Source organism: Portunus trituberculatus, chromosome 42, assembly GCF_017591435.1.
Source record: "Portunus trituberculatus isolate SZX2019 chromosome 42, ASM1759143v1, whole genome shotgun sequence".
Classification (NCBI taxonomy): Eukaryota; Metazoa; Arthropoda; class Malacostraca; order Decapoda; family Portunidae; genus Portunus; species Portunus trituberculatus.
In genome coordinates this window covers 23,048,784-23,061,351 of record NC_059296.1, presented here as the reverse complement: position 1 = coordinate 23,061,351, position 12,568 = coordinate 23,048,784, and the positions used below count along the sequence as shown (strand labels likewise).

Below are 12,568 nucleotides of genomic sequence, written 5' to 3'. Positions count from 1 at the left end.
CATATGGAGCCACTTTTTCTGTGTAGGAATGTGTAGGAATGTTCAGTTGTTTGACTTCGAGAGCTTTGTTTAGAGTGCATTTCTGCCAAACTGCCCCATCAGTGGCTCTCCCGTTGATCCCTACATCACAATACAAAAACTTATAATCTGCATCAACTAATACCATCAACACTATACTACAGTGGCCCTTATAATCATAGAAATCTGATCCACTGTTGTTTGGTTTTGCAATCAATATTCTTTTTCCATCAAGGGCACCAATACATGATGGATAGTTCCACACTCTAAAAAAATCTGCAGGAACTTTCTTCCATGCTTCTTGTGTGGAAGGGACGCTCAGGTAGCTTGGCTGAAGGGCTGCGTAGATGGCAGAACACACAGTTGGGATGATTGAGGATATCAGGCACTGGCTGACACGGAACTGGTAGCTGAGAGACTGCTGTGATTCTCCTGGGGAAAAAGAAGATCAATTGAAAAAAATGCCACTCTATCAAGGATTGAATTATCTTACCCAGCCTGACCCAACGTTGTGTATTTAATCTTTTGCTGCACCTGCTGAGATTAAATGAGTGTTGTACACTACCAAGGGATACTTGAAATAAACCTAGCTTGATAATATTGTTTGTAATGACATGGTCTACAAAATGCAAAAGTTAAATAAAGTCAAGTGAATAGGATAAACTGATCACAGAACCTAACCTAAAGTAATCAATCTTAACCTGACATAACAAAATTAATCATAAACAAACTTAAACTAACTTAACCAAATCCTAAACTAACTTAACTTTACTTAGTTATATCCTAATGTACGGTAACTTAAATTTACTTAACCTAACACAAAATCCAAGCTCAAAATTGAGGAAAATCTTTGAAACTCCGTCCCAATATTATTATTAATTTGTTATATTATTATTAATTTGTGACAGGGTAATATGGGGTTAGAAAGCATAGCTTAACTTAGCCTAACCTAACCTGATGTAACCTAATTTAATGTTAAATAAACATTAATCCTAAACTAACCTAACTTTACTTAGTTATCTCCTATCACAACTTAAATTTACCTGACACATGATCCAAGCTCAAAATTTAGGGAAATCTTTGAAATTCCGTCCCTGTATTATTAGTAATTTATGACAAGGTAGTATGGGATCAGAAATGCTCCAAACAGTGTGGCCTAGATTTTGAGACAGTTTATAATTACGTGTGGTGTACTGGGTAATACTGAAACACATAAAAGTAATTTACCTGTAGCTAAGTGACGCAGTGTGATGGCCAGTCTATCCTGTGGGGGAACTGCAGCTCTCATGTTGGTGTCTTGTTTTGCGATGGCAGGTTTTATCAGCTCCAACACCTCCAGAAACTGGTTTCTATCCAGCCGCATCCAATTTTTGTATCTATCTTGGTCTTCAAGTGCCAGTTCTTGAATGAGGTTGTTGTACTGGCTTCCTTCTACACGTCGTGCCAGCCACGGTCGAGTCCATATTTTCCTCCTCTTCCTGTTTTTTCCACCACCTGCAGACTCCTCGTACTCAGCCATGGCGATGACAACCAAGGCCATAGCCATTCGCGTCATCTGCTCTCTTGTATAAATGTAAGGAGGCATTGATGATGAAGAATTTCGCCTGGTGTGGCTAGCAGCTGATCACAAAACAATAGGGCCCCGTTATAAACGCAGAAACTTGCTGATGGAATGGCTGAACATAGCCCCTACCGTGTAATTAACTGCGTGAGCAGCTCGTGAAATTTATGCTCACGGAACATGCTGTGCTCAGGCAAAACGTGCCCGTGTAATAGCCGCGACACCTCTCCGCGCCGCCACTCACCAAGAGGGGACGAACGCAAAAGCTCCGAAAATGCAGCCAAACCAGCTACACTTTCCCCTGGAACAACAAACCCGTTGCTCCACACCGTCACGGCCTAACCAGCAGCAAACCAGCTACTCAAAAAGGAGGGCACAACTCCCAGATCGAGGCTGTTGAGCACCCAGAACAGCCTAGCAACACGCGTCTCAACCCTGTGCCAGAACCCAAGAGCGAATGTGTCTACCTCAGCTAAAGACTGGCTCGGTACTGGCGTTTTCTGCCAGGCACAACGAGAGGGGGAGGGTGGCCGCACAGCGGAACAGCGAGAGGCTGTGCTGGGGCCGCCATACACACGAAATAATAAGAAATAAAAGGGAAATAAGGCGGTGCCCCTCACACGCCCTCCCTTAAAAGGAAAAATTTTAGAAACAACATTTACACATTTTTTTTAAAGCAGGGAACTGATTAAAGGGAATGGCCCCGGGACAGACAATCTGCCACAACGCTGTCTGCTCCGGTTAGAGCATTCACTCGCCTGAAGTCAATACAAAACCTAACCTTGCCGTCAGGCTTAGGCTGCAGGGTGATTGGTGAACTCCATTGACTGTAAGTCCCAGTAATGAGCCCATGCTCAAGCATATACTCCAACTCCTTCTCCACCAATTCTTGCTTCATAGGATTTACTCGGTATGGGGGCAGTTTGACAGGCTCTGCGTCCCCAACATCAATATCGTGTTCTATCAACTGAGTCCTGCCCGGAACACTGCTGAACACAGAAGAGTACTTCCTCAGCCGCCGAAGCAACTCATCTTGCTGATCCCTAAATGTTCAACCTTCTCTTTCAAGAGATGGAGGCTATTCCGTTCCCACTGCCCTGTAGGAACAACAGGTTCAGGCCCAATAACTTCTGGTGCCTCTCCCTCCTGGCAGAAAAATAAAACTGAAGATGCCTCTTGCACGGCAGAACTAAAAGAGCCCTTCTGGCTAGTAGAACGAAAATAGGGCTTCAGCATGTTAACATGACACAGCTGAGCCCTCTTGCGCCGGTCAGGAGTGACCACCAAGTACTCGAGGTCACCCACCTTCTTTTCTATAACATAGGGGCTGGCCCTGAAGTGGTAACAACACAAGCACTTCATCTCCAGGGGCAAAACTCCAATACTCGGCCCTGCGGTCATAATACCCCTTCATACTCTGCTGGGCCTTACACAGGTGGGCCTGCGCCACCTCTAATGCCTTGGCCAATCTCTCTCGACTGCTCATGAGGCTTTTAAGCAGTGAGACAGGGCGCTCAGGCGACGGCTGACACCAAGCCTCCCGAACTACGTCGAGCGGTCCACGCACTCGGTGTCCAAACACTAGCTGATTGGGTGAGAAACCCAAGGACTCAGTGGGCGCTTCTCTCACCGCAAATAAGACAAAGGGACACCCTCGTCCCAATCCTTATCTCTCTCCATGCAGAAACTCTTGAGCATGGTCTTGAGAGTTTGATGATGTCTCTCCAGGGCTCCCTGAGACTGCGGATGATAAGCACTGGACACAATATGCTTGATCCCCCACGCAGTCATCGTATCCTTAAACAACTTTGAAGTAAAGTTGGTCCCCTGATCGGACTGCAGCTCTGCTGGCAATCCAAAGTGTGTAAAGAAGGTTAACAAAGCCTTCAGCACCACCTTAGAGTGAGTGCTTCTCAGGGAATTGCTTCAGGGTACCGCGTGGTAACATCCATTATGGTCAACAAATACTTGTGACCAGCCCTGGTAGTAGGCAGAGGACCTACTATATCAATCAAAACCCTCGTGAAGGAGGATCAACAGCAGGGATGGGGTGGAGTGGCGCCACAGGGGTGTCTGATTAGGCTTGCCCACCACTTGACAAGTGTGGCAGCACTTAAGAATCGTGGCTACTTCTCCAGACATGCTGGGCCACCAAAATTGCGACGCAGGCGAGCGACGGTCTTCGGATGCCCAGGTGTCCAGCCATGGGCCCCTCATGTGCCAACAGCACAAGTGCCTCACGCAGCTTATGCGGCACAACTACTTGCAGTAACTCACCACCGTCACTCTCCTGCCATCTACGACACAACACCCCTTGATGCAAAACAAACTCCTCCCTGCCCTCCAACTCCTCACTTCCCTCACCCACTCGAGCAAAGAAGGAGGCCAACGCCGGGTCCTCCTGCTGCCTACGAATGAGCTCTGCAGGCTCTAGCTGGGTAAGAGAAAGGGGGACTATAGGGTCATGGGGTTGAGGCAACGCTGCAACCCTACGTCCCACACGGCATCGAGGACGGAGAGCTGGCCCAGGCTGCTCCGCTCCTGCCATGTGATCCGGTGAGTCCTCAGAAGGATCATCACCACCAGCCAGGCAGTCACCAGGCAAGGGAACAGCTCGCTCCCTGCCTCCACGATGCTCCACAGGGGGAGAAACTTCCAACTCCCCCGCAGAACTGGAAGTCTCCCACCCTGGGTGCCAACTTCCAACAAACTGCCTGACTTATCATGCTGGGGCCTGTGCTGAACATCAGAGCCCTCAGCCTCTACACCAGGAAGCAACTCAGCACGAGTGCTCCTCCGGAGTGCTCTGCAGAGTGAGGATAACCATCAAACAACTCAGCTACACCCAACACTCCGTCCTCACTCTCAGCAACAACTCCCAAAGCCGAGTCCGGTGCATTAACAAGTGACTCCACGCCGTCACCGTCAGCCTCTACACCTGAACTCAATGGTGAGCCCAACACTGGCTCCACCACATCAGCACTGCTACTCCCATCTGGAGTCAATCCCACCTGGCTGCTAGCAGCCTCCTGGGTAGTAACAGGCTCTCTCTCAGCCCGGCGGGCCTGAGAGCGGGTAACAACATTTACAGAGTCTTGCACCACTGGCCCAGACTCTTCAGCAACCTCATCCTCATCAGAGGTTGGGATCCATACACGACCACCAGCCAAATCATTCCCAAGCAGGAAGTCCACTCCTGCGACTGGCAGTTCGTCTGCCACTGCTACCTGAGCCGTAGCAGTGACAAGAGGACATGACAGCGTCACCTCAGCCGTCACGAACTCCTCCACAGTGTTAAGTCCACGACACAACACTGCCTTGCTAGATGTCACCTTCTTCCAGTGACATTTCGGTACACTGACTGCTGTGCACCCGTATCACGCAGTACAGTGACGGGATACTTTGTCCCATCAATCTCAACAGTGCCTCCACACAGGAAAGGACGGCACCAGTCAAGCTCACTATCCTTAAGTGCGGGCGTGGCAACAGGGGGAGGGACAGGTGGGCCAACCTGCTCTCCCTCTTCCAAACACAACTCAGGCACACGCCGTGCCTTCTCACTTCTAAAGCCTGAAGGAGCAGTCAACTCATCACCACAAACTTTGTCTGGCCACACCAACAAGGCAACTGGTTTCTGCGAGGACTTGGGAGTTTCAGCTGTTACTAACTTTGGGCAATTGAACTTAAAATGCCCTTTTCCTCGGCAGTGATAGCACGTAGGCTGGTAATCATACTTGGGTGTTTTGGGGCCGCCTTCCCGCCGTCCCATCCTTCGCAGAAGAAGGAGGGTGGGGCCTGGGGCTTTCCCAAACCCATCTTACTGCCGAATCCAGTATATCGCCTAAAATGGCCTGGAGAGCCCGAGGAAGAACTGCCACCACTCCTGGGCCTCCCTTAGGACCACCTTCCTTACGACTCCAACTCCCAGGCTGCTGCACAGGACGGTGGGCCAACACATAATCATCAGCCCATGTAGCAGCCTCCTTCAAAGTCCTAAACCTCTTCTCCCTCAACAGAGGTACCAGCTCCTTATCAGCAATATCAATGAACTGCTCCATAACTACTAACTCCTTCAAAGCCTCGAGAGAGTCAACACCCTCGCTTGCAATCCACCTCTCAAACACTTGCTCCAGTGAACGAGCACACTCGAGGTAGGAGTCACTTGCTCGCTTCCTCTTTCCTCTGAATTGCAAGCGATAGGCTTCTGGTCGCAGCTCATATGCCCGCAAGATGTCAGCCTTAAACTCCTCATAATCATCCAGATCATCAGCTGACATTTTATCATAAACTTCCAAGGCTTTTCCCTTGAGTTTATTCGCAACCAAGCCTACCCATCTCTCTCGAGACCAAGCAAACTCCTTGGCTTTCCTCTCAAAGCGAACAAACCATTCAGCCACTTTAGCCTCATCAAATTCAGGGACTAGCTGGAGACTTTGAACTAAAGTACGCTCTACACTCTGTTCTCCTCCTCCTCCTACACTACCAACAACTCCAGGCGTACTTACTGCATGGCGAGTTCTCTCCCACTCCAACTCTCTATCTTTATCTGTCTTTTCCTCTCTCCAGCTCCAATCTCATCATTTCCATCTCTCTAGCCTTCTCTTCAGCAGCTAGTCTCTTTAACTCTCGCCTCTCTTCTGCTTCTATCTCAAGTTTCCTTATTTCCAGCTTCAATCTCAGTTCCTCCAGTCTGGCAGCTGACTGGCCACTATCAGCAATACTGCTTGCTGGACTAGATCGTCGGGAGCCTCCCCTGCTTTCGATACTTCTGCCAGAGCTAATATGTCCCACATCACCTTCACTGGGACCGCCATGTCCGTTATCATGAGACATACGTGCGTCCCCACTGACCCCACGCGCGGCCAACGACTCATCTTACCAACGTGGTAGGTCACCGCCAGCCTCTTGCCGGTGTCGCAGTAGAAAATGTCCCGGAAGTGTCTTGCTCATCTGCGCATGCGTGGGTGGCCTATGCCGTGCCAGACGCACGAGGAGTCAGGACAATATTTACTTAGCATACTGCGCATGCGTGAGCAACATGTCACACTGCACCATCCTTGTATAGGGATAAATACATGTATTTTCCAAATTCTTTCGTAGTATATACAGTCAAATAATATGTTTAAAAATGCAAAGTCGATACGATTTGCAAATGATTGGCATATAAACAGGCCATGAAATCATCATGCTTGAGATAGAAATATTTATTTATTCATGATATTGATGACCTGTTTATATGCCAATGATTTGAATTTTTAATAAACATTCTATTTGACTGTATATACGACGAAAGAATTTGGAAAATACATGTATTTATCCCTATACATGATGGTGCAGTATGACATATTGCTCACGCATGCGCAGTATGCTTAGTAAATCTTGTCCTGATTCCTCGTGCGTCTGGCAGTGCATAGGCCACCCACGCATGCGCAGATGAACAAGACACTTCCGGGACATTTTTTACTGCGACACCGGCTCACACCCCCACGCGCACCCTCATCATCTTCTGGTGAGGTGAACAGGCCAGTAACTCCCTCCATGGTGCTCATAGGGACTCGTTCTTATAAAAATAAAATAATATAAGTAATAATACCCCACACAGTAAACACTACACCACTATAAAGCATTTGGTTTATGATCCTGGCGAGGTCGCCAATTTTTGTTACGGTTAACTGCTGCTCACCGCGGAGTATATATATATATATATATATATATATATATATATATATATATATATATATATATATATATATATATATATACATGGTACAATAACGTTTTGATAGGTAGACGCACGAGAACATTATTGGAACCACCAGCTGACTCAGTGACGTCATCCGGTCGTGTAAACAACTCCATATCTTCGAGTGAGTGTACACGTGTGGCAGAATTTGATCTTGGATTGCATGTTTCATGTGCCTTAATATTAATTTCTTATTGTTAGTATGGGCAAAGCTAGACCTTGTGCAGTGTATGGATGCACGCCTGCCAAGTCTAGTAATTTTAAATATTATAAATTCCCCAAGAACAAGACCATCGCAAGACAGTGGCTCCAAAATGCTATCGTGCTGACACAGTAAACGTAAATAATGCCGTGATTTGTGAGCAACATTTTAGTTCCGCCCAAATTAAGCGCAATTTGAAATATGAGTTATTAGGTTCCCCAGTTCCAAGGAGTTGGAGGGATCTAAAACTGAGGCAGTCCCTGATCAAAATCTGCCATTTCGTGGACACGATAATGGAAGTGGCCTTTCTGCAGAAAATACAGGTAAGGAAACTTAGATTTACTGGCTAAATCTGATCAGTTTCAACACTCCAAATTAGAAATTGTATAATCTGCTTATGCCTAATGAACGAAATTAGTTCTACTAGTAGCCTAGACCTAGTCCATAATTTACAGGCTATGCCAGCCTTACAGGCTACTGACTGTACCATGGTACAATAACTTTTGATGTCTCTCGTTATTGTACCATGGGTTTACACTCAAGAATAAAGTACCTATATGAAGTGTGAATAGTTTAGGGCCGATGCAAGCTAAAGGAATGGATTGCCACGTTTAAATAGCGGTATGCACTCACGGTCCATTCATATTACATGCATTTCAATGGCTTACGGTCCCCACTGAAATGCATTTAGTATGTGACAGCACCGTAAACAGAGCGTGACCGTTCCTGTATAGTGTGGATCGCCTTTAGACTCATACGTGCATTAGCCTTTAGCCTCTTGTAGTTTTATATGTAGAGAGAACAGTGAGGTGCTGAGGAAGACGACGAAGGTACATGAAGGCGAAGAGGATCAGAGGAAATCAATGTGCATTATGCAATTATGCATAATGTATATGGCTTGAAAAATCCACTAACAATGTTTTTGAGCCACATCTACTAGGGTATCTGACATGTCTTTATCCGTACAATATCTTGTCTATCGCTATGAAATATCATCAACATTCAATCACTAATGTGTATCATATTTAATTTTCAACTGCATAACTAATGGATCATGAAAAGAAAAAAGTTTTATATTAATTATTCATGATCTATTGAGAAACACTATCGCGATCAGAGCTGGCTAGGCGAGTGGATGACGTCACAGAAACAGCGTTTCAGAAGACTTACCAGTAGGGCTGTGAGTTCAAGACTCTCGTGCGTCTACCTGTTTCTCGTTATTGTATCATATATAAATATATATATATATATATATATATATATATATATATATATATATATATATATATATATATATATATATATATATATATATGCATACATATACATATATTTCACAACCATACCAGTGTTTTTACCTTCATCTCCACCTCATCACTTAAAATTCCACCAACACTATCGCTACTACCACAACCTCCTCCCCTGAACGATGTTGTATGAATTTAATTAGAGTGTATTACCTTCTAAATTTCTCCCTGACTCCAAAATGAGTATCCATCACTCGCCTCCGCCTGCTCAAATCTAATATTGCTCGCTGCACGCTGTTACTGTCCGGGCCGCCACTAAAGTCTAACCTACACGTGAATATTTATTACCTGCCGTTTAATTAGACTCACCCTAGCTGGCGGAGGTGGTGGAGGTAGTGGTGGAGAGGAGAGCAAGCACAGTGTGAAAAGAGTAGAAAGTGGTGCACTTCAGCTGAGGACTTGCTTGAACTCTTGATGGAGGATTGAAGGAGTATGATATTGATGGTGGTGAGGGCGGTGGTAGTCGTCGTGGTGGTAATGGAATTGTTATTGATAATGATGATGATGATGATGATGATGATGATGATGATGATAACGATGGTGAGAAGTAGGAGGAGGAGGAGGAGGCAGAAATAATTACCACTTTCATGGAGCACAGCTTGACTGAAAACAGTAGTGCAAGATATTAAAGTCGCAGGAAAAATTTTGTTACATATCAGGCAGGAGCTTTGGCGTTTTAATCATCCACCCACTATCCACATCCAAACACACACACACACACACACACACACACACTGGTCTCAGGCCTATCCGAAGATCGGAAATAATGAGCTCTGAGCTCGTTCCGTAGTGTAACGTCTGGCTGTCTCGTCAGAGACTGCAGCAAATGAAACAGTGAAACACACACACACACACACACACACACACACACACACACACACACTCTGGAAAACCCGAAAATTATTGTTAAATTCGTTGCTGAATTTTGAGAGTAACTCCATTCAATAATTCATGGAAGGCGGGATTGATTTGGCAAATAAGCACGACGAGGGGAGAAGGCGTCGCGTTCCCTTAACAAACAAATTTCTCCCCTTGCAGTAATAGACTTAATAAAGGAAAACCACGTGCCAGATGACGCTGAGAAGGGTGGTCAGGTAATGATGTAAACACAGAGTTAAGTCACCTTCAGGAGCAAGGGGCCCGGGACACACTAACGAAGGGGAGGTGAGCAGGGCAGCAAGGCCCGGGAACACTGCTGATGAATAAGAAAAAGAAATGTGTGTATATATGGAAGCATGTGCAGTGTGAGTGTGGGGTGTTTGTAGAAAGCAAACTATTAAGAGAACTAGAACAACATAATAGAAGCGAAGTAAGTGTAATAAAACAGGAAGGGCTGGGTACGTGAGTGGCTTCCTGCTCTTTCTGTGTCTGTTGATGCTTGCAAAGGTAAATATTGCCGACTCACTGTTGAAAAACAAAATATGAAAGTGACAGTTTCATGCGCGCCTCTTCATGAATGTATTTACCACGTATGCCACCCATTAACTCGCTGTACTCACGGTGTGATTAAAATACCTTGCTTCATTTTTCTGGCAGGGGTCACATAATGCTGACATCATAACCAACAATCTTTGTGATACTGGCTCTGGTCAAGTACCATGTAATTACTGGCGGATCTTTTATTAGGGTGTGAACCAATTTTACAAATTTGCTCCATAAATTCACAACCGTTTGCATCCCTGCAAAACATGTTATTTATAATAAACAATATGGCTTTAAATAACAGTTTGGACTCCAACATAACTTTTTTTCTTATTTTTTAGGCAATTCAAATATTGAAGTACCTCATTTGTATACTATTTGATTGGAAAGGTTTATTTATGTATCTTGGATTTATGTTGCGTAGCCACACACACACACACACACACACACACACACACACACACACACACACACACACACACACACACACACACACACACACACACACACACACACACACACACCACACACACACACACACACACACACACACACACACACACACATGATCATCGTGTACAGTAATTCTCAAAGTGAGCCCATTTGCCAATCAATTTTTTGTTTCCGTCCATCTTATATAATACATGGAGCTCACAATGAAATGGCAGCATGTATGAATAAATCAATCAATCACCAAAACATAAACCCTGACTACCTGATTAAACTTACATATACAGATATATAAAGCTGGATAGATCAGTATAGGAACGGAAAGATGGGTTGATAAATGAACAAACAAACATTAGGAAAGAGTTATGCTACAAACTACAGTATAGACACATTTATGTGTGGAATCAAGAGGTGTAGCGTAGGCATGTGCATATTTAGTTGTATACACTTCTGTAAAATTCAATCTGTATAGTTAGTGATTGGGTCAGTATGCTACAAAGAATTTCAGTTCTCACGTAGCTTCATACAGGCAGGACTTTATACGGCTTTAAAGCAGGATAATAATGACAACTAGCTGTTTAGGACGGACATCACTGAAGAGGAACAGACTGAAAGTGAAAAAGAAAAAAAAAAAATAAACTACAGAAGAAATTTGCAGGAAGATTAATAGCTCTCAGACAGATGCCAGTGTTGCACAGGTCACACGACAAATTGATTATAGGTAACTTGTTCACCTAGTCTTCCACGCTTCGCTAGAAGCCACGCATACATAAATTAACATATACACATCACCGCTGCTGCAGATACGTAGGAATTTATGACCGAGCCGTCAGTGGTGACAGTGTTTGGGTGTGTAGCGTTTCGTTCACTTAAGCTCTTGCCTCACCCACAATTACGCTTAATATTACCCTTTCATGGCCATTCATATCTATTCCCTTTACATCCACCACTAGCCCTCGTCACTGCTGCCACCAAGTCGCATTAGCACTAAACCCATCGTTATTAATTTTCTCACACTTGCTAATCAACAATGAATTCCGAGGTCGCCGCCATCATCATTATCACCTTATAATTAGACAGTTTTTATTTGATAGAGGGAAGGTGACAGGCAACCAAAACTCATGTAAACTAATCAAGGGCAAAAATTGAGTACTGACAATAGACTCACTTTACTGAGCTGTTGCCGGCAATGAATTATTGCAAACGCAACACACAGGCACGGCTTCACACACACACACACACACACACACACACACACACACACATAGTGTAGTGTAGTGGTTAGCACGCTCGACTCACAATCGAGAAGGCCGAGTTCGAATCCCGGCGCGGCGAGGCAAATGGGCAAGGCTCTTAATGTGTAGCCCCTGTTCACCTAGCAGTAAATAGGTACGGGATGTAACTCGAGGGGTTGTGGCTTCGCTTTCCCGGTGTGTGTGTGTTGATGTGGTCTCAGTTCTACCCGAAGATCGGTCTATGAGCTCTGAGCTCGCTCCGTAATGGGGAAGACTGGCTGGGTGACCAGCTGAAGACCGAGGTGAATTACCCAAACAGGATTCAGACAGATCTGTGTTATGATCGGCTCTCCCACAGCAGTGTATCACCACGTAAGGCCGCAAAGGTCGTCTCAATTCATTTCATTATAAAGTTATACAATGATTCCGTTCGTACCATCGCCACATACATCAACGCTCCAGCAATACAATGTTAACGTATTTCATCTCTCTCTCTCTCTCTCTCTCTCTCTCTCTCTCTCTCTCTCTCTCTCTCTCTCTCTCTCTCTCTCTCAGTTATGAGGAACGCTTCCAAGTTAAGAGAAACAAAGATCTATGTCAATGAAGACCTGTGTCCTGCTTCCTTCGGAG

The 12,568-nt window shown here is 45.2% G+C and overlaps 1 protein-coding gene across 1 annotated transcript in view; it reads right to left on the bottom strand.

Annotated features, from left to right (window-relative positions):
• The window catches only part of LOC123517389, a 1,968-nt gene extending 77 nt beyond the window's left edge, over nucleotides 1-1,891 (bottom strand). Inside the window, exons 1-2 of the mRNA XM_045277401.1 lie at nucleotides 1,246-1,891; nucleotides 1-450 (exon numbers count right to left, since the gene is read on the bottom strand). The exon at nucleotides 1-450 is cut by the window's left edge and continues 77 nt beyond it. Of these exons, the coding sequence (XP_045133336.1) occupies nucleotides 1-450; nucleotides 1,246-1,603 (808 nt within the window). The 5' untranslated portion in view covers nucleotides 1,604-1,891. The remainder of the gene's footprint in view (nucleotides 451-1,245) is intronic.
• Between the last annotated feature and the right edge of the window lie 10,677 nt (nucleotides 1,892-12,568).